The sequence below is a fragment of the Salminus brasiliensis genome, chromosome 22 (genome assembly GCF_030463535.1).
Source record: "Salminus brasiliensis chromosome 22, fSalBra1.hap2, whole genome shotgun sequence".
In the NCBI taxonomy this organism is placed as follows: Eukaryota; Metazoa; Chordata; class Actinopteri; order Characiformes; family Bryconidae; genus Salminus; species Salminus brasiliensis.
In genome coordinates this window covers 3,889,018-3,911,514 of record NC_132899.1, presented here as the reverse complement: position 1 = coordinate 3,911,514, position 22,497 = coordinate 3,889,018, and the positions used below count along the sequence as shown (strand labels likewise).

Below are 22,497 nucleotides of genomic sequence, written 5' to 3'. Positions count from 1 at the left end.
GATTTTCAGTGTCACTCCCTGAAGCTGTTCATACTGATATCTGAACTCAGCACTGAGCACCGAAACTGGTAAGATTATTTATCTTATTCATCAAACAGTCTAGAGAATTTAGGAGGAAAAGTTACAAAAAGTAGTTTTTATGCAAAATTCTGGGATTTTTGTATTTTTGTACTTTTATGGAATGTATATATATTAAAATCGTTTTACATCAATAAACAATATACAGTATTTATCTACATGAATTTTTCACCTCTTCATTTTGTTAAGTTCTAAAATGGCTGGGACACAGGGCAAGCATTGGGTTCTTCTGGCTGCTGGTTCCACAGGTTGGAACAATTACAGACATCAGGTATGACTACACTGTTTATTCAAACTTACGATATTCAAAACTGATAATAAGCACCTTCCAGGTTCCTGAATACATCACTGTATAAAACTTTCTGATCTATTCATTAGGCAAATGTGTGCCATGCCTTTCAAGTGATTTGCCGCAGAGGCATTCCAGCTGAGCAGATTGTAGTGATGATGTATGATGATATAGCTACAAATTCAAAGTAAGTAGATCTTCATTTTAATCCTGTAATGGCTGAATATAATGACTGTATTTGCTTGTAAACTGAAATGGTGTGTGTGTGGAGTGGAAAGTGGAAGCAGAAACTCTCTAGTTCTTTCCTCTTTTAACAGCAACCCACGTAAAGGAGAAATCATCAATGTGCCTAATGGCCCAAACATTTACCCAGGAGTTCTGAAAGACTACACTGGACTAGTATGTGTGCTTTCATACTTTTATTATACCTATATGAAGTCTGATTTTTAGGCTGATTACCTGATGAGATGGTTCATGTGTATATAAAAGGATAGCAATAACAATAATAATAATAATAATAATAATAATAATAATAATAATAATAATAATAATAATAATAATGAGAGTGAGAATGAAATTTGGGTGCCATGAATTACAATTAAAAAATGGAGAGTAGTTACTCTCACAGAATCAAGGATTCTATGCTTACTAATTTAATCAAATTACCAGGAACACACACTCCTGTTTTTTACAACAACAACGAATCATTAATCAGATTAATAATTTAAACATGACAACTTCAGTAAAGATGATGACTTACATCAGGCAGATGTACAAAAAGGCACATTTTATGATACATATATATACATGAGAAATGATATGATACATATGTATATATACATGTGATATAATTATATGATACATATGATGATATGATATATACATGTGATATGATGATATGATACATATAATGATATGAGATATATATATATATATATATATATATATATATGTGCATAGCAATGCAACTTTTGCTGGTATGTGGTTTCAGATGGTCTGAGCTATCTTTGATGGTCAAGGTGGTTGAAAAGCTGGTCATCCAAACAAAAACACACCCTATGCTTAGTGTATATGCTTGCTAATGGTCTTGGTCATGGACAAAAATTATAATGTACTCCATCAGACATGGAATATCCATAATCCATCACCTCGTTTGGTTTTAATATTCTTATTACTGTTTATGAGACGCACTCTGCTGTGGCTTAGCAGGGAGTTCACAAGGTGTCTAAAGTCGGTCACTGCGTTCACTGGAATTCTGTTCCCTATAATAGAGCTTTATATACTGATCTGGATTTTCACATGTAGAGGATAGTGAATAGGACTCAGGTTCGAACACAGTTGATGCATAATATTAGAATATTCACGCTGTTTTTAGAGGAAGACATTCAGACTTAGGGGGGTTTAGTAATAGAAAATCATAAAATGAGAGCGGGTCACAGCTTTTGGACACTATAACTGTCAGGGTCAATTCATTCAAATTCGCTAGAGAAGCACTAACCCCCCGCTGATATTGACACTGTATTGTAATTTAGATTAAGTGGAGTGGAGGTATCTTCTGCTCTTTTTTCTATGTGAGTTGTTCAATACAAAGGATTTTTGGTGAATACGCTACAAATCAATCAAAATAATAAAAATAATAATACAGAAATAATATATGTAATAATATATTCTAATGCTCTGTACAGGACGTAACAGCCAGCAACTTTCTGGCTGTGCTCCGTGGAGATGAAGCAGGTGTTAACAAACAGGGAGGGGGACCAAAAAAGGTCCTGAAAAGGTAATTTTTCCTGTTTTAAACAACAGCAGCTGATTAAACAAGATGGTCATATTAATGAACTGTCCCACTGTTTTCCTCAACAGCGGTAAAAATGACACCATTTTCATCTTCCTGTCGGATCACGGGGGTCAAGGACTGTTTGCTTTTCCCAGTGATACAGTAAGCTGTGTTTTACGAGTTTTCAGAATTGTACACATTTAGTAAAGATCAGTATCAAAGATGCTTTACCTCATTTCAGCTTTATGCGAGTGACCTTCTTGACACTATAAACAAGATGTCTAAATGCCAGCAGTTCTCAAAGGTCAGTAATCAACATATGCAACATCTCAACATTTCATGTGTTGATATATTTAGGTAGATTTTTGAAAGCAATGATATTGACATTGTCCTGTCCAACACTGCAGATGGTGATTTACATTGAAAGCTGTTTCTCTGGATCCATGATTGAACATCTCCCAAAAAACATCCAAGGCAAGTTTTATCCTAAACTTTAACCGAGGATGTCCTGATTCTATCCAGTAACTCAGCTTTATAATGGTTTGAGTATTGGCCAGAGAACTTCCTATATATATAGAGGAGAATGACCATTTGATAATGTTTTCTGGGTTGGTCAGACACTAGGGGGCGCTCCCATCCAAAATGAATGGGTCAATATGAAGCATTTGAGCAAAATCATAGCATATGAGTGTTTAATCAATTTCATACCAAAAATGACCTGATTTCCTTATACAAAACAACATCAGATGTTTCAGCTCGTCAACCAATCAGCACTCAGTAGCAGTAACGCTAGTGTCTCTCTATCTCCCAAAACCTGTTTGCAGGTATGTTTTCTTTGCTTTTTTAGTGAAACACATCTTATTCTACTTTCCAAAATTAAAGGAAGATCCTTTCACCCCCATGCTTCAAGGACCTGCTTGCTGGCTCCCTCTGGTGTTTTACAGTCATTCTTTGATACATGAAGGAAAATAGGAAATGGCCAGGCTCTCCATAAACCAGCTCTGTACTGGCTTTTAAAGCCTGATCCACTTCCGATCCTTGGTTATGCAGAGCAGTCACTGGCATCATCTAGGCCCCATTAACAGACATGATTCTCTGCTGCCACCGTGAGGAACTCAAAAACTACCCTCGTTCGTAGGTGACGTTACCAGTTAGACGCCAAAACAAGGCTGAAATTGTCTTGAAATTGACTCTAACTTCCCATTCCACCTTAAATGATGCAGCTGTTACACTCTGCTGTTGAAATGAACACTGATACTGATACACTATTTAAGATGGAATGGAGAGTTCAAATTTGAAGCCTTGTTTTGGCTGCTAATATCACAGCACTGATCCATTCAAATACAGATGTGTTTTTGTTTTGCTCACCTAAATAAGGTCACAAATGAACAAATGAATGTTTAGGTAGTTTTTGGAAAAAGGGCTGCTTCTGATGCTGAATAAATTTCCATGGCTGATGTTTGTGGCTACTTGACTTCTAGATCCATTGTTACCTGGCTAGTGCTAGCTACCTTCTAGCAATCTTGCTCCCTGAGGTGACAGACTGAATACTGGAAAATGAAGGTCAGATCACTGAACCTTTTCAAATCTGATGAAAATCTCATGAATCTCATTAAAATCTCAGTGTACGGCCTGTTCTGGCAAATGCAATCGAAAGGGGGCTATCCCCACTAGCATGTTGATCCTCCTTCTCTCACAGTGAAACCAGCAAGTTGATTGGTTCTTTTTGTTGAAGGCTGGGACTTTATCTCTAAACAGACGCCATGTTGAGCATTATGAGAACACATTTTAACCAGTGTCCACTCACCGTATTTCATGACAGAACAGACCCATAAATGACAGCGTAGATCCAAAGAGATTTTGGGCCGATGATTTTGCCAGTCCAGTGTTAGTTAGTCCAGAGTTAGTGAGGAGAAATGATACAAAGTCATTTTAATCTGGCAAAGATTTGTGGAAAACAAAAGCCCCACTTGAACCCTATAAGCCACCTCATCCGCCCATGTGTCTCATTAAAGAAACTGTTTGATACAAATAGTGATTTCAGTATTTACTAGTGTTAATCATTAGCATGTGTTACCTAAGTTGTGAGGCTGTATTCTTTTGTATAAACTCAAACATCAGATCGGATTGGTATTTCGGACAGTCGGGATTACTTGGATTGGATCAGGGTGCAAAACAATTTTGGGATCGGGACATCCCTAACTGTAACTGCAGTGATCTGTAGCAGATGTATCTTTCTCAGTATCTTTAATTAAATGAATCTGAGGATGCTGACTCAGCCTCCTTCTTAGAGATGATGTTAACTCAGTAATTAATTGTGTTCTTATTAAATTCCGCTGTTTTTAAGCTGATGTGCTGCTGATGGACTTTGTGTTCTAGTTTATGGAGTGTCTGCCTCCAAACCTAATGAGCCTCATCATGCCTGTTTCTACGATTATCAAAGACAAACATATCTCACTGGTGAATTCAGTTCATGGTGGCTGCGCCACTGCAAGCAAGTGAGTTTATTTATATTTATTATTATTTTTATATTTTATATTTTGGCTTGACCTCTTCTAGGTCGAACAGTCTCTTAAACAGTAAATCAGAAATGTTCAGTAACAGTTTATTAACAGTACATCTGTTTCCTCTTCAAACAGTTTAACCTCACTCAGACAACCTTCCAGGATCAGTTTGAGTATGTGAAAGGCAAGATGAGCGGATCTACCCCTTGTCAGTACGGAAACATGGTACGTACGGTCTAAACATACTATATTTAGATACACAGTGTGGTCAAAGGTATGTGGACAACCAGGGGTGAAATGCAATGAAATTCTCTACAGTCTTAAAAGTACAGATGCCAAAAAGGCCTCTTGGGACAATGCCATAGAAGAACCAATTTAAAGAGCTGTGTGGGTGTGAGGAAGATTGTAAAGTTTTAAATAACGCAGACACGAGTGAGACATAGCAAGTGAATGACAGATGTAGCACGAGAGAGAGAGAGACACACAGAGAGCATCCTGGTGGTTCTCTCTTTTTGCTTAGACCTATCTCTGTGGGCAGGATTTACAGTCATCCGCTCTCAATCGCTGTGCATCGGTTCTGTTTAGCATCCTGCAGCTCCGTGGCAGAGTGTACAAGACAGAGAGTAATGTTCTACCTCTGTCTATAGGGGGCAGAATAATGACAGTGTCGCTGGTCTGTTTACAACAGCGACTTTTCTATTGCCCCTGGGGGGTTAAATGAATGTACAAGACCATGCTGCTCCATTGATTGTCTTTCATGGTGAGTGTGATCAACTCCCAGTAAACCTGTAACCAGGCAATACCCCCCCCCCCCATCTTATCTTAAAAGGTGTGAAAATAGACTGTTGGCCGGCTGTAAGATAGTGATGAGCATCGTGATGCTCCTTGTGTAGGGTGTAAGACGGGGCCCATAGTCTTTAAACCTTCTTTGGAAACTTTAAAGTTTTGTACCTTCCTTTAAGAGTTTTATTGAGTAATTGGGTAGTTTAGACTAAATATATCCTACAATGGTAGAATTTCTGCACATGTTACATGGTTGTGATTGGTAGCGGTACTGAGGGCCAAGGCAGAACAGGGCAAAGGAGAGAAACGGGAAGTAGAAAAACAGAGAGGACTGAAAAAATAAAGTGGTTAGAATGGGTGGATGAGTGGATGGTTCTTTGTAGAACTACTAAAAGCACTAAAAAGTGCTTGAGAGTTAAAGTGACAACAGAAAACCTTTAAGCCGTGCTAGGGTGCAAAACAGGGCAGGAATATAAAATAAGATAAGATAAAAATCATTTATTAGTCCCACAGCGAGGAAATTCTCAGTGTCACAGCAGAAAAGGGATAGCAAGACACTCCGATGCAAAAATGTAGATAAATTACCAATATATAAACAATATAAATAATAGAAGTAGAAGTAACAAGTAACAAGGGAAATAGCCCAACACGAAGCAGTGCTTTGGATAGCAAACGGGGGAGCGATAAACCAAAACCACAAAGCAGTGCTTCAGAAGACGGGAGAAAAACAATAAGGCACGGGGTAAAACACAAGCAGGAGTTACAAGGAAATCGTGATAAACAGGGCTATCAAAGACTAGACAAGAATACTTTTACCTTGCACAGACCATGGAATACACACTGAACAGAGGCTGTAACAGAGCTAGTTCACGGCAAAGACAGAGTGAAGTGCGAGAGTCCCAGTCCCAGGTGCAGCGAATGAAGTGTGATGAGGGAATCCCAGCTTCTTATATGGGCACTAGAGCGGACTAGAGTCCTGGGATTGGCTGGGGGAGAGATAACAAAGAGGTCCTGACAAAACCCTTTAGTTTAGAGTCTACAGCATCACTCAGATAACCCTTTATGGCCTCTAATTTTAACAAAATAGTGTGTGAGACTGACTTCTCGCTCTCATTCTTCATCTTCTTCAAGTTTTAAACTCCCTGAAATTTGACTTAAGCCCTTAAATCCTAAACAAAACATAGCAAGTTTTCTAGGGGGGCAGTGGTGGCTCAGCGGTTAGAGCTCCGGGATATCGATAACAGGGTTGTGGGTTCGATTCCCGGGCTCGGCAAGCTGCCACTGTTGGGCCCTTGAGCAAGGCCCTTTACCCTCTCTGCTCCCCGGGCGCTGGAGTTGGCTGCCCACCGCTCTGGGTGTGTGTGTGTACTCACTGCCCCTAACACATGTGTGTGTGTGAGTGTGTGTTCACTACCAGATGGGTTAAATGCGGAGGACACATTTTGCTGTACAGTCCACACTGTACAGTGACAAATACGTGCACCTTTACCTTTACCTTTAGTGTTGAATCACTATGAAGAGCCATTTAACCCTTACAGTGTTAATGTACCACTAAAAGTGTTGATTTAACACTGGCACGTTTCTGTGGGTAATTTTTAAATGTACAAATCTTAAAGCAGATTATTTTGTCCTCACTGTTTTCCAGGCACTAAGCAAACTGTTCATCAGTGACTTGTACGGTAGATCTGACGTCAAGCCAGCAGAGCCGGCAGAGCCGACTGCCGGTGCATCTGAAGCATTCACACTGACACATCTCACCCCATCTCATGAAGTCCCACTGCAGATTTACAAGGAAAGCATTGAAAGTGAAAATGACCCAGAGAAAAAGAAAGCTCTACAGCAAGATTACGACAAGCTTCTCGAGGTAAGGACTGAGACTGGTCCCACTGAACCGAAGGATTTACTTCTGGTTTTATGTCCTTTCTACAGAGGTGGCAGAAGTATATACCTAGTCCCATACTTAGGTAAAAGTACAAATACTTCAGTTTAAAAATACTTTAGTAAAAGGTTCAATTTTTTAGCAAGTAAATGTTTTTATAATAATAAAAGTATTTATTTAAAAAGTTTTGAATTCCACTTTTAATGAGCTTTTGGAGCTTTAAAATTAATGGACCAACATCAATGGAGAAACAAGAAGATTTCCTCTTTTCACTACAGTTAATAGGTTTAGGTGTAGATTAAGGTGTAGATTAAAGTTAGGTTAATATTAGGTTTAGGTGTAGATTAAGATTAGGTTAAGATTAGATTTAGGTGTAGATTAGGGGGTAGGTTAAACTTTGGTTAATATTAGAGTTAGGTGTGGATTAAAGTGTAGGTTTGGGTTAGGATAAGATTAGGTTTTGGTGTAGATAAAATTGTAGATTAAGATTAGGTTTAGGTGTCATTTTTAAAAAACATAAAATGTTGATTAAGTAAAACGATGCCGCCCATCTGAAATCCACAACCTCTCCTCCCCTGTTTAAGGTTTTAAGATCAGCCATTTCCAGTTATTTGCTGGTTTTAAGAGACATCTGATTCTGAGACCACAGAAAACCCCAGTCTTCATCACATCACTAATCATTAACTTTCTGGACTGGTGAAACTGGTTTGCACAATGAATCAATATTGAATCAATGAATCAATTGTTAGAAACTGCATGAAATTTCCAATTCTTCAATAGTTACATTAAAATAAAATAAAATAAAATAAAATAATATAATATAATATAATATAATATAATATAATATAATATAATACAAATAGTAAAATGCATTTTATTTTATTTTTTCTTCTGAAATGTAGTAAGTAGAAGTAAAAATGCGTAAGTAAAGTACAGATACTTAAAAAATGGACTTAATTACAGTAACAAAGTACTCATACTTCATTACCTGCCACCTCTGCCTTTCCAGGACTTTCCAGGTATTCAGTTTTCACCATACTGACCTGAGGCAGAAACTTTAGCTAATATTACACACAGAGCTGAAACATTTATCTGATGTGTAATAAATCCCCATCCACTCAAACACAACACACTTTCAATGTGTTTGATTGTTATCATTCATTCATTTGCATATGGTTATTATGATTATTATTATATTATATAGAGAAGAGACAAGATCAAAAAAGCAATGCACAAAATTGCTGAGCGTTCCTGCCCTGAACGAGGCCTCCATGCTCTGGACGAGAGCCGTCCTCTCACTCGCCTTGATGCTTTGAAAGATGTAGCGGAGCATTTCAGGATGACCTTCACTGAGTGGCATGAGCAGGTGAGCTGCAGATTTCTCATATTTGTCTTAAATATTATAAAATATAACCTTTTATTATATTCCTCTTCAGCTTTATGGTGTCACACACTGTATGTATATATATTATTGCCCAGTGGCGTTTTAGCGCTTTTATCGAGCAATGTAAACTACTACTGGCATCGCTACTGATGATCTCAGAGGGCAGATTATACTTTATTTCTGATGAAATATGGATTAAATCTCATAACTAACTCTTATATTGTCTCTCTCACACACACACAGCTGCTCCTCTCTCAGCTCTTAGCTTAATTCAGCCCCGTGACTGATTGTCCATTTACACACGTGGACAAAATTGTTGGTACCCCTCGGTTAATGAAAGAAAAACCCACAATGCTCACAGAAATAACTTGAATCTGACAGAAATCCGACATTGATTTTGAACCATGATTCAACAGAATTATTTTAAAAAGTAAACATTAAACAGACCTGGACAGAAATGATGGTACCCCTGAAAATAACCAGTTACCAAAGGGACGTGTTAAATCAAGGTGTGTCCACTAATTAGCATCATAGGTGTCTACAATCTTGTAATCAGTCAGTGGGCTTATATATAGGGCCACAGGTACAGGCCAGTGTGCTGTTTGATGACATGGTGTGTACCACACTCAACATGGACCAGAGAACGTGAAGGAAAGAGATGTCTCAGGAGATTAGAAAGAAATTTATATACAAGCATGTTAAAGGTAAAGGTTATAAGACGTGGCCACAGGAGGAAAATTGATGACAAATCAAAGAGACGAATTATACGAATGGTAACAAAAGAGCCCAGAAGCCAAAGTGGACTTCATGGGAGACGATCAAGGAGGACACCATTGTTGAAAACAAATCATAAAAAAGCCAGAATGGAATTTGACAAACTACATGTTCACAAGCCCCAAAGCTTCTGGGAGAATGTCAGAGACAAAAAAAATGAATCATATCAAGAAAAGAACACTGTCCCTACTGTGAAACATGGAGGAGGCTCTGTTATGTTCTGGGGCTGCTTTGCTGCATCTGGCACAGGGTGTCTTGAATCTGTGCAGGGTACAATGAAATCTCAAGACTATCAAGGGATTCTAGAGAGAAATGTGCTGCCCAGTGTCAGAAAGCTTGGTCTCAGTCGCAGGTCATGAGTCTTGCTTTGACCATTGTGGGTTTTTCTTTCATTAACTAAGGGGTACCAACAATTTTGTCCACCTGTGTATCTCTTAAAAAGCTGTTGAAGCTTCTTCTCTATTAAAGTGTTCGAGCTTCATCGTGTTCAAGGCTAAAGTTCTCTAAACTACACTGAGATACTATAAGAACAATAACCCAGACTCCTCTTGACAGTTTATTAGGTACATATTAATTTATTCTCCCATATTTATATGCTCTCCCACCCAAAAATGAAAGGACATGCAGCTAGCATTTTAACTTGTGATTAATCATAATTAGCACAGAACATTGTTGTGAATAACGCCATTAAACGGTTAATAAATTGACACCACTATTCATTTACTGACAAAATAATGAGATGTTGATAGAATCACTGAGACCACAAATAAAAAACACCTTTCCAGCACACACTGCATACAGCTGAGCTTCCAGGATTAGGGTTATTGTACTACTCTTACAGCCAAACTAATGGCGGTGTCTGTCTCTCTTTAGGACATCAGCTTTACTCTGTCACAAATTCAGGTGTTTGTGAACCTCTTTGAGTCTGGAGTGGAGGTTGCCAAGTAAGTCAACAAAATGCATTAAAACTGCATACACTTATATTTAGTACTAAAAGAACAAGAATGCCTTGCTTTCAAAATGTTTGAGATAATGTTTGAAAATGTTTTCTAAAGGTAAAAAGCCTTTTAAAGGCTTTTATTTTACAGGTAATCATAATGTAAAGGTTCTGTACCAAAGAGTTTTTGTTCTAGAAATTTTCATTAGATTAAAAAGTGATTTTCTTTTGCATAACAAAAATAACCCATTTGTCATCCTTATTTTTAAACAGTGGATTTCCTGAAATTATGCCAGAATCGTTTACAGTGCAGATGTTGTTCTTTTTGTGTTTATGCATACATACAGTCCCTTCTGCTGTGTTACATCAGCCCTTATTGGTTTGTCTTCTTGCAGGATCAAAGAGGCGATAACCCATGTGCACTCTTTGCAATGACCCTGCAGTCCATCATCTGTGCAACACTGAAGCTTCTGCAGTCCTCTACTACTGATCAGTTCCCCCTTCAGACATACACCTAATTGGTATATTTTAGACTGTCAACTGTAGAAAACATCCATTTATTATTACACCTGGAAATACAAATACTGATTTGTAACATTATAAGAATTGGTAGATGAGTTTCTTCATTATCTCCAGTTAAACATTGTCCTCAACTCCAATATCAACCCAAAAAACATCATTTCTATTCTGTCCCAAATATCAGAAATCATTTAATTTGGACTCTGAACAGTCTGAACAGTGGGTGGAGACACGGGTGGCAGGGGAGCCACTCAACTCATCATTTTAATGCAAGCTTTTAGTCAGAGACCACCTTCAAGGCATAGACATGATATGATATCTATACTTACTACTTACTACTACTACTACTTTCTACATTTGATCTTTGCTTCTTTAGCTCTAGTATCTACTCTAGTCTAGTTTTTTGTTAAGTACAGGGCTTTAAAAGGCTTTAGATTGAAATCTATTTAGTGGAATAAAGGGACACAATCAGGGGGAAGCAACTGCTAATTTGCAAACGCCTTCTCAGACTGTTAGGGTTTGAGATGTGTAAGCTTAGGCATATTATGATTACATTTGAATTTTACATTATTTCTATATTTGCAGTTCAGCTATTTTAATCATCATTTACTGATTTCTTACTGTTCTATTTTTCATTTTGCATCAGTAAAACTGGATTTGTCTGACTAAATAAAAGTCAAATAAACTGGTAAAAGCAATTTTGGACTGATTTTAATTTTAAATCAAAGGAAGTCGCAGATTATTCATGATCTGATTTTGAACAATATCTGCATAGCCACATCTACTTCTTGTTAAATTTGAGGCTCAGGCACTTTTAGCGGACATATACCTGCCCATGCATAAAAGAATTTCATACTGATATACTTTTTCTAAACTAAAAACAAGTGAGTCTGCTTTCAATTACTTGCCATGTACTTATTTAGAGACATACTAACCCAGATTATACTATCATACTTGGCTTATACTCACAAATATTTGGAAAAGATATTTAAGATATATTTAAGTATATTTGGCCAATACTTGTGCTTAATCTGCTTAAAGCTAATTTGCTTTAGATGTCCTTTACAAGTATAAGTATAACAAAGAGGTTTTGCCATGTACAACCTTTTTATGTATGCTTGGCTTATGGTTATGGCTTATGGCTAACCGAACCTGAATGTTTATACACATGGTTATAAACCAACACTGAAACAGATATTTATTTGGCTGATTTAATTATTTGAGGGTGTTGTAACATAGTGGATTCTTGCTGGCTGGTAATATAAGCAATATACAGCAACAATTTTGTAAGCAACAATTTTTTTAACATATTTCATGGTTTTCATATCTAGCTAGATAGCACTGAAATTTCCAACCTAAAATTGCTCAAAATTGTTCATATTCAATTTATATGTGTACTTTCATAACTTAAAAAAGTAGGATATGAGTATATAACCAGCAAACTAACAGCTAACCTAAAACATAATATTAATCGCAATTTTAAAAATTGTTTTAAAAAGTTTGACAGTTCTAAATATACGTAAACAAAGTAGAATGAGGCGGGAACTCAGCGAGGAGGTGGTGAAGATTAAAAGACTGAAGGGGGAGCTGGAGGAGAATAAAAAACCTTAAACTAAAACTGAGCTGTTGAAGTAGGTACAGTTTCCACTGTGGTCAAAAATAGTTCCTAATAATAATAATAATAATAATAATTGACACAATAATCACACCTTTTACACACTGTTGCTGATGCTACGTTGCTACGCTGTTGAAAATAGGGTATACCTTTTGGAACTATTGTAAATTACATTCAATCAGCCAGTGAAGTCATATTTACACGTGGGAAACACAAGCTTCTGATATGTGACGTATATCGCAACCTTTTATCATTTCCATATGTTTTTAAATGAAGTTTTACATTTTTTTAATGTTTGCACTCTTAACTCTTAACTGATATTGATTTTTTTTTTTATTAATATTGATATTAATTGAATTCCTTTGGTATTTCGCAGCGTCTGTTGATCACTCAGTGTCATTGTTTTATGATATCCTATGAAGTCATATTTCCTAGTGAACCAGCTGATATATAGAACCCACAGATGAGCGTTTGAACACAGGGCATGTACTTCGTAACCTTGTACTTAAGGATATTCTTAAAATTAAGGGTCCCCAATACCCTTCATGACTACTGCAGTACATAAACACGTTTATGAATTAGGAGTACTCCGGACCCTGTTTATTTTTTTTGTAATTATTTGCATTATGATAATTTTGTGGTAAAATAATGAGAAAATGAGTGTAAACCAAGCAGAAGGAGGAGCTGAGCCAGAAGGAGGTAAAGATTTAAAGACTGGGGAGGGAGCTGGAGGGAGCTTGAGGAGTACATTTTTGTACTTAAGTACTGCAAGTAGTTTATTCTAAAATGTACTACTTAAGTACTGAAAGTAAAAGTACAAGTACTGTGTTCTGTAGCTATTACAGAAAGCAGTCAAAAGTCTGAGTATCGCTGATTATATTATTTCAAATGCTTGTGTATTTCCTATAAAAAGGTAAAGGTAAAGGTGTAAGTACTTGTCACTGTACTGTGTCCAGCAAAATGTGTCCTTATTGGTCCAGGATTCCTCTCTACGTTTCTTACAGTGAGTTCTTTAATAAAATCACCACGCTGTCGGTGGTGCTGTGCCCTTCTTCATAGGGCTAGTCCCAGTTTCCACTAACTTTCCTTCATAACTAACAGAAAAACAATCCACTGGCCTTTTTAAGGTACTTATTGTAATCAGACAGAAGCTCAGACTTCATGTCGTTTCCACTGAGAACAAGAGTTTAGCTCTGACTGGATTCTGAATTCTCTTTTAGTGCAGAAAAGAGCAGCTGCTGAACCTCCATCAGTGTAGAAATCAGTGTATCAGAAGACATGCAATATAGGCCATCAGTTCACTGGTCCTACCAGCATTAGGCTTGCCCTGAACCCACCCACCCACTTTGAATGGTGAGCAAGGCAAACTGGGCCAACACCAATTTATACTGCATATAAGATTCAGTGCAGCCCATTTTAAACCAGCGTTTCACACGGATTGTTACTTCGCTCAGTCCCTGATTGGGTAATATGCTAATTATCAGACTTACCATCAAAGTGAAGTCTAGAGCATCAGGCTAAGACTGACCAGACAATCAGTCATCTGCTTTAATTACAGTTAGCAGTAACTGCAAAGCATACTGTGGTTCAGCTCTGTGTGTAAAGCCTCATCCACACTGTGTAGAGTTTTCTAATCTGGGCTGCTTTAAGGTTATGAGCATAGTTTTCACAGTGATGATAACTGAGATATACTGAACCTGAGATCTAGACCATCTCAGAAAACACAGCCTGGATTTTTGACTGATCAGTCCAAAACATACTGTTCTCTCCAACGTTCATTTAGTCCCCTACGTTGAAAATAATAATAATAAAGTGGCCAGTAAAAGGATACACAGTGTAGGGGTTTCTAATATAGTGGCCAGTGAAGGAATATGGGGTGTCGGGGTTTCTAATATAGTGGCGAGTGAAAGAATACACAGTGTAGGGGTTTCTAATATAGTGGCCAGTGAAAGAACACACAGTGTAGGGGTTTCTAATATAGTGGCCAGTGAACGGATACACAGTGTCAGGGTTTCTAATAAAGTGGCCAGTGGAAGGACACACAGTGTAGGGGTTTCTAATAAAGTGGCCAGTGGCAGGATACACAGTGTAGAAGTTTCTAATAAAGTGGCCAGTGGAAGGACACACAGTGTAGGGGTTTCTAATAAAGTGGCCAGTGGCAGGATACACAGTGTAGAAGTTTCTAATAAAGTGGCCAGTGGAGGGATATGTGGTGTAGGGGTTTCTAATATAGTGGCCAGTGAAAGAATACACAGTGTAGGGGTTTCTAATATAGTGGCCAGTGAACGGATACACAGTGTCAGGGTTTCTAATAAAGTGGCCAGTGGAGGGATATGCGGTGTAGGGGTTTCTAATAAAGTGGCCAATGAAAGAATACACAGTGTAAGGGTCCAGTCTTTAAAAGCTGTTCTGAGCACTGTTCTCTGTTTGTTGTCCTCTTGGGGGTGTGTCCTCTTTAGTTAGGACTGGGAGGGTGGCTGTCTGGCTGGACAAGTTTGGGATAAAGAGGCGGAGCCTTCCACAGGGGCTATATATATATATATATATATATATATAAAAATAATGTATATAATAAAAAATATTTCTATAATATTTCTTCAAAATGATCAGTTCCTTTTACAGACTCTGGGTCCACTCTGAGGGAAGCAGGTTTAATCCTCAGAGCTCAGACTCAAAGATAAATATATCTAGGTTTTACTTTCAGCTGGAAACAGAAACATCCAGAACACATCATTAATGCAGAGCAGCGCTCGCTCCAGGGTCACTCCATGATTTCACAGCTCCTCCAAGTGGCACTAAATCAAATGCTGTGCATATTAAAATAATATTAGGGAACAAGAAACAATGGTTTAGCATTAAATTCCTTCAGTGGAAGAATATAATGGTTGGATAAAAAAGGATAAAGAAAAATGTCTACAATGTTTTGAATACTTCCTTAGGGTTCAGAGCGGTGATCTGTAGCAGTAGTCTAGACCAATAGCTCCCAAACCTGGTCTTGGAAGACCAACTGTACAGTTAGTCAGGAGAGGAGCTTTCAGTAGACTCTGATGTGCAGTTGAACGAGAGAGAGGCTATCAGTCAAATCCTTGTGATGTATAGTTGGTCAAAAATAAGATATCAGTGGAATCTCTTTGATGTACAGTCAGTCAAAAAAAAGGATATTAGTTGAGTCCCTTTGATGTACAATCTGTCAAAAAGAAAAAGATACCAATGGAGCCCCTTTGATGTGTAGTCGGCCAAAAAAAGGATATCAGTCGAGTGCCTTTGATATACAGTTGGTCAAAAAAAAAAAGGATATCATTTGAGTACCTTTGATGTACAGTCTGTCAAAAAATATATATATACCAATGGAGTCCATTTGATGTATAGTCAGCCAAAAAAAAGATATCAAAAATATATCAGTGGAGTCTCTTTGATGTACAGTCGGTCAAAAGAAAAAAAAGAAATATCAGTTCTTTTAAATGTAAACTCTGTCAAAAAAAAAAAAAGGATATCAGTCAAGTCCTTTTGATGTACAGTCGGTCCATAAAAAGATATCAGTCGAGTCCCTTTGATGTACATTCGATCAACAAAGAGGAGATCAGTTGAATCCCTCTGATATACAGCCAGTCAGGACAGAGGTTATCAGTCGGGTTCCTGTGATGTACAGTCATGTCGAGAGAGGATACTGGTCAGATCCCTCTGATGTAGAGAGGATACTGGTCAGATCTGACAAAGTTGGTAAGAAGCAAAGATCCTAGTGGGTACGGTTGGTCAGTAGAGAGAATATCGGTCAGGTCCTTCTTATTTACAGGAGAAATTATTGATGTCCTGATGATCTCACATTAGACATTAAACTTCCATCTAATGCAGAAGGCACAATTCTGTACCTCCTATTTTATTTTATTTGTGCACTGGTACACACATTTACTAGAATACATGTAAACTGATTATTTGGAGGAAAAAGCATTACTCTGGCTGGGGAACATGGAGGCACAGCAGACAGAATGTATGAGTTACAGGTTCAGTCACTGCTTCCCACCCGCCCAGGTACTCTAGTTTCCTTTCACCTACCAAAAACACAATTGGTAGGCCATGCTAAATTGCCACTACCCTGAACATTGAGCAACACAAGTAAATGAATCTATCTACTCTAGTATAGTTTAGTTAAGATCTGTATGTACGCATATCTAGCTTACATAACTATATTTGACCTTTAAAATTCTACCTTCAAATCTGATTTGTTAACATTTGTTAACTGAACTAACAACCACAATAAACACAACATCAACAACTTCCTACATTAGAAACTACTTAATCTGCAAATATACGTCACATCAATCACATTTCTCCAATACATGTTATGAGTGCATAGTGTTCATCGTAGTGCACTTGTGTTTCTTAAAAGTGCGCCAGTGCCTGAAGCTCAGGTCACAATCTGGGCAGTGATACGGTTTCTCCCCTGTGTGAATGCGCTGGTGTGCATGGAGAGAATGCTTTAGAGCGAAACTCTTCCCACAGTCTGAGCAGTCATGCGGCTTCTGTCCGGTGTGGAGGTGCTGGTGTTTCTTGAAGAAGGCGCCGTCTCTAAAACTCTTGCCACACTCCGAGCAGTAGTACGGCTTCTCCCCCGTGTGAATGCGCTGGTGGAGTTGGAGATGGCTCAGAATAGAAAACCTCCTCCCGCAGTCTGAGCAGCTATATGGTTTCTCTCCCGTGTGAACGCGCCTGTGCCGCCGGAGACTGCTCTGCAGCGCAAAGCTCTTCCCGCAGTCTGAGCACTCGTGCGGCTTCTCTCCCGTGTGAGTGAGCTGGTGCTTTCGGATGGTACCACTGTCTCTGAAAGTCTTCCCACACTCCGGGCACTCGTACGGCTTCTCGCCTGTGTGAATGCGCCGGTGTTTCTTGAGGGAACCGTTCTCTCCAAACCCCTTGCCACAGTCTAAGCAGCGGTACGGCTTCTCTCCTGTGTGAATGCGCATGTGCACTTTGAGATAGTTTCGCTTATGAAAGCTCTTCCCGCACTCTGAGCAAGAGTGAGTTCTCTGCTTTAATGCGCTCTTCTTTATTTTATTGTTTGATGAGGTCGAGTGGAGAGTAGCAGAGGACGTCTGCTGAGCGCTGAAGCCTCTACTGGATGCCATATTTCACTGTGAATTTCTCTTGATTTCAGCTATGTAATGGATTGATCTTCGTGGCATGTCCTGATGTGATTGTGGAGGTCACTTGTGAGAGGGTTTCGTGCATTTCTGGAGGAACAAAATAGAAAAGAAAATATTATGAAAGTTGGAGTGAAATGCAACAAAGCTGCTAGTAACTGTACCTAGAGCAGAGAACATCCAGTTTTCAACCTGTTTTCATATTAAATACATAGCTAGTTACGAAGAAACTTCAAAATTAACCTAAGAAATGGCAAATTGGGTTAAAAAAAATGGGTTAAATAATATAAATACAGTACAATATAAACATTTGGGCACTGCTGGTGCACTATTCTACTGTGCAGTGATATTCTGAAAAGCTGAAGTTAAAATAAATATGGAATATATAATCTTGGCTGCAATGAGTAAATGTATAATTGGAGAAAATAGGCAGAATTTCATACAAAGTTCACCTCTCCAACTTTTAAAAACATAGATATAGACACTATAAATGGGTTCCTCAAGAGAGTCAATGGTTCTATTCAGAATTATGGCAAAGAACCATTTGGAATATTAATTGGTTCTTAAGCTGGGGAACATTTTGTAGATGGTTCTGTATAGCAGTAAAAAGTAACTAATACATAGTTAGTTACAAAGTAACCTCAAAATGATAGAAATACACTAGAATATAAAAGTTTGGGCACTGCTGGTGCACTATTCTACTGTGCAGTGATATTCTGAAAAGCTGAAGTTAAAGTGGATATGGAAAGGATAATCTTGTTGAAGGTATATTTGGAGAAAAGGTGCAGAATTTGATGAAAAGTGCACTTCTCCAACTTTTAAAAACCTAGGTGTATAAACTATAAATGTGTTCCTCAATGGTTCTATACAGAATAACAACAAATAACAAAGAACCATTTGGAAGATTAATTGGATCTTAGGCTGGGGAACATTTTGTAGATGGTTCTGTATAGCAGTAAAAAGTAACTAAAACATAGTAAGTTTAAAATGATAGAAATACACAGAATATAAAGGTTTGGGCACTGCTGGTGCACTATTCTACTGTGCAGTGATACCTGCACAAATATGACCTTCATAGAAAAACCATGGAAGGAAAACCTGTCCTGCATTTGCACTATAAAATCCAATTGCCCACATTTACATAGGAACATCTAAACAGCCCTGACGCATTTTGAAAAGTTGGAGTTAAAATGAAACTTTTTGGCTACAATGAGTGAAGGTATACCTGTGCAGGGGAAAATGTGCAGAATTTCATACAAAGCTCACCTCTCCAACTTTTAAAATTATACATACATAGATATAGACACTATAAATGGGTTCCTCAAGAGAGTCAATGGTTCTATACAGCACTATGATAAAGAACCATTTGGAAGGTTAACTGGATCTCAGGCTGGGGAACATTTCGTAGATGGTTCTGTAGAGCAGTAAAAATGTAAATGGTAAATGGGGCAGAATTCTTGAAAAGTACACCTCTCCAACTGTTAAAAGCCCAGGTGGGTCAATCACACTTTGGGTTTGTGTTACAGCCAGTGTCACTGGGGACATTTCACTGCTGAACAGCAAACTCTGGTGCATGGACCTTAAAAGAGCAAGGAATCCGGAATCTCACAGATCTAGAAGCCCTTTACAGGAAGGATGGGTGAAAATCCTGCAAACAAGATTAAGAACAGGCTCAGCTGTAGACTGGAGAGAGCTTCCTGAGCAGCTGCTGCATCACTGTCTGGTTTGGGAATTGCAACATCTGTGATCTCAAGACCCTCCAGTTTATACAGAGGACGGCTGAGATCATCGGGGTCTCTCTTCCCTTCCCATCATACACACTTACACCACCTGCTGCATCCAGAAATTAAAAATATTGAAAGAAGCTTACATGACTTCACTTCAACTGGCTACAAAAAGCCAAAGGAGTGGTTACTAGATACTTACCATGTAGGGTACCCAAACTTTGGCTTTGGACCCTTTTCATTTTTGGTTATTTTGGCAAATAAAAATAAATGAATTATAAACATAAATATTACATTTTATTTACACACACACACACACATTATATATATATATATATGTATGTATGTATGTATGTATGTGGATATATATATATATATACACACACACACACACACACACACACTGATCAGATGTACACTATAAAAGGGTTCCTCATGAGAGATAATGGTTCTATACAGAATCATCTAAAGAACCATTGGGAAGATGAACTGGTTCTTAGTCAGAGGAACACTGTGGATGGTTCTGTAAAGCAGTAAAGGGTTTCACTATCGCCCCCAATCAAAGACCACCTCCTTAAAGGGGGGAAACCCATGAGTCTACAGCAGGGCTTTAAAGACAGTGTACAGTGGACAGTGTGCAGACAGACAGTGTGCAGACAGACAGTGTGTAGACAGACAGTGTGCAGACAGTCTGTAGACAGTGTGCAGTCAGTGTGCAGACAGACAGTTATCAGACAGTGTGCAGACAGACAGTGTGCAGACAGACAGTGTGCAGACAGACAGTGTGCAGACAGTCTGCAGACAGTGTGCAGTCAGTGCGCAGACAGACAGTGTGTGGACAGTGTGCAGTCAGTGCGCAGACAGACAGTGTGCAGACAGTGCGCAGACAGACAGTGTGTAGACAGACAGTGTGCAGACAGTGTGCAGACAGACAGTGTGTAGACAGACAGTGTGCAGTCAGTGCGCAGACAGACAGTGCGTAGACAGACAGTGTGCAGACAGACAGTGTGCAGACAGTGTGTAGACAGACAGTGTGCAGACAGACAGTGTGCAGACAGACAGTGTGCAGACAGTGTGTAGACAGACAGTGTGTAGACAGACAGTGCGCAGACAGACAGTGCGTAGACAGTCAGTGTGCAGACAGACAGTTGTCAGACAGTGTGCAGACAGACAGTGTGCAGACAGACAGTGTGCAGACAGTCTGCAGACAGTGTGCAGTCAGTGTGCAGTCAGTGCGCAGACAGACAGTGCGTAGACAGACAGTGAGCAGACAGACAGACAGTGTGCAGACAGACAGTGTGCAGACAGACAGACAGTGTGCAGACAGACAGTGAGCAGGCAGACAGACAGTGTGCAGACAGACAGTGTGCAGGCAGACAGACAGTGAGCAGACAGACAGTGTGCAGACAGACAGACAGTGAGCAGACAGACAGTGTGCAGACAGACAGACAGTGAGCAGACAGACAGACAGTGTGCAGACAGACAGTGTGCAGACAGACAGACAGTGAGCAGACAGACAGACAGTGTGCAGACAGACAGTGTGCAGGCAGACAGACAGTGTGCAGGCAGACAGACAGTGAGCAGACAGACAGTGAGCAGACAGACAGTGTGCAGACAGACAGTGTGCAGACAGACAGACAGTGTGCAGACAGACAGTGAGCAGACAGACAGTGTGCAGACAGACAGACAGTGTGCAGACAGACAGACAGTGAGCAGACAGACAGACAGTGTGCAGACAGACAGTGTGCAGGCAGACAGACAGTGTGCAGGCAGACAGACAGTGAGCAGACAGACAGTGTGCAGACAGACAGACAGTGAGCAGACAGACAGACAGTGTGCAGACAGACAGTGTGCAGACAGACAGACAGTGTGCAGACAGACAGTGTGCAGACAGACAGTGTGCAGGCAGACAGACAGTGAGCAGACAGACAGTGTGCAGACAGACAGTGTGCAGGCAGACAGACAGTGTGCAGGCAGACAGACAGTGAGCAGACAGACAGTGTGCAGACAGACAGTGTGCAGACAGACAGTGTGCAGACAGACAGTGTGCAGGCAGACAGACAGTGTGCAGGCAGACAGACAGTGAGCAGACAGACAGTGTGCAGACAGACAGACAGTGAGCAGACAGACAGACAGTGTGCAGACAGACAGTGAGCAGACAGACAGACAGTGAGCAGACAGACAGTGTGCAGACAGACAGACAGTGAGCAGACAGACAGACAGTGTGCAGACAGACAGTGAGCAGACAGACAGACAGTGTGCAGACAGACAGTGTGCAGACAGACAGACAGTGAGCAGACAGACAGTGTGCAGGCAGACAGACAGTAAGCAGACAGACAGTGAGCAGACAGGCAGACAGTGTGCAGACAGACAGACAGTGTGCAGACAGACAGTGAGCAGACAGACAGTGTGCAGACAGACAGACAGTGAGCAGACAGACAGTGTGCAGACAGACAGACAGTGTGCAGACAGACAGACAGTGTGCAGACAGACAGACAGTGAGCAGACAGACAGTGTGCAGACAGACAGACAGTGTGCAGACAGACAGACAGTGAGCAGACAGACAGACAGTCTTTACCTCCAGCAGCTCCAGTATCTTCTCCTCCAGCAGCTCCACAGCCCGCTCCTCTCCTTCTTCGCTTTGTTGATGTTGGAGAAGCACCGCTACGGAAACAGCGCCCTCGCCTGGCCTGCAGGAGCTCTACAACTGAGTGAGCCAAAAAAGGCCGTTGGAACTGATGTTAATCCAACCGGTTTTGCAGCAGGTCCCAGCTGTCACCCCAGTGCCGCACAGCTCTGATCAACCTTTGTTTCTCTGTTGCCTCAAATCTGATATTTAATAAAGCAGAAAGCAGCTCTACTGAAGATACTGAGCACGAGACCGTGATAACTGCAGACTGGTCAACTCTGCAACTGCAGCAAACCAACGCCAGGGGGAGCCACATACCACACGCACAGAATGCATGTATAGACAGGGGTGTAGTTATAAATATATATATAAATAATAAAGGTAATAGGGATAATAATAATAATAATAATAATAATAATAATAATAATAATAATAATAATAATAATGTTATAAAGTAATAAGTATAATTA

General features: G+C 39.6%; 2 protein-coding genes across 3 annotated transcripts; one reads left to right on the top strand and one right to left on the bottom strand.

Moving 5' to 3' along the window:
• Window positions 1-274: 274 nt before the first annotated feature.
• Window positions 275-10,837, top strand: LOC140544389 (legumain-like). Its single transcript, XM_072667913.1, has 13 exons — window positions 275-349; window positions 457-554; window positions 685-766; window positions 2,053-2,144; window positions 2,228-2,303; window positions 2,383-2,445; window positions 2,549-2,615; window positions 4,521-4,639; window positions 4,781-4,870; window positions 7,074-7,292; window positions 8,512-8,673; window positions 10,339-10,409; window positions 10,798-10,837. The coding sequence occupies exons 1-13, from the start codon at window positions 275-277 to the stop codon at window positions 10,835-10,837; spliced, it is 1,254 nt and encodes a 417-aa protein (XP_072524014.1).
• Window positions 10,838-16,378: 5,541 nt separating this feature from the next.
• On the bottom strand, window positions 16,379-22,094 carry LOC140544217 (uncharacterized). 2 transcript variants are annotated; one of them, XM_072667646.1, is made up of 2 exons: window positions 21,977-22,094; window positions 16,379-17,764 (listed from the first exon to the last, which is right to left on the bottom strand). In XM_072667646.1, exon 2 carries the CDS (start codon window positions 17,657-17,659, stop codon window positions 16,877-16,879), a length of 783 nt encoding a protein of 260 aa, XP_072523747.1. In that variant the 5' UTR covers window positions 17,660-17,764; window positions 21,977-22,094; the 3' UTR covers window positions 16,379-16,876. The 2 variants fall into 2 exon arrangements, with proteins under 2 accessions (XP_072523747.1, XP_072523748.1); XM_072667647.1 differs by lacking the exon at window positions 21,977-22,094 and adding an exon at window positions 19,601-19,652.
• Window positions 22,095-22,497: the final 403 nt, after the last annotated feature.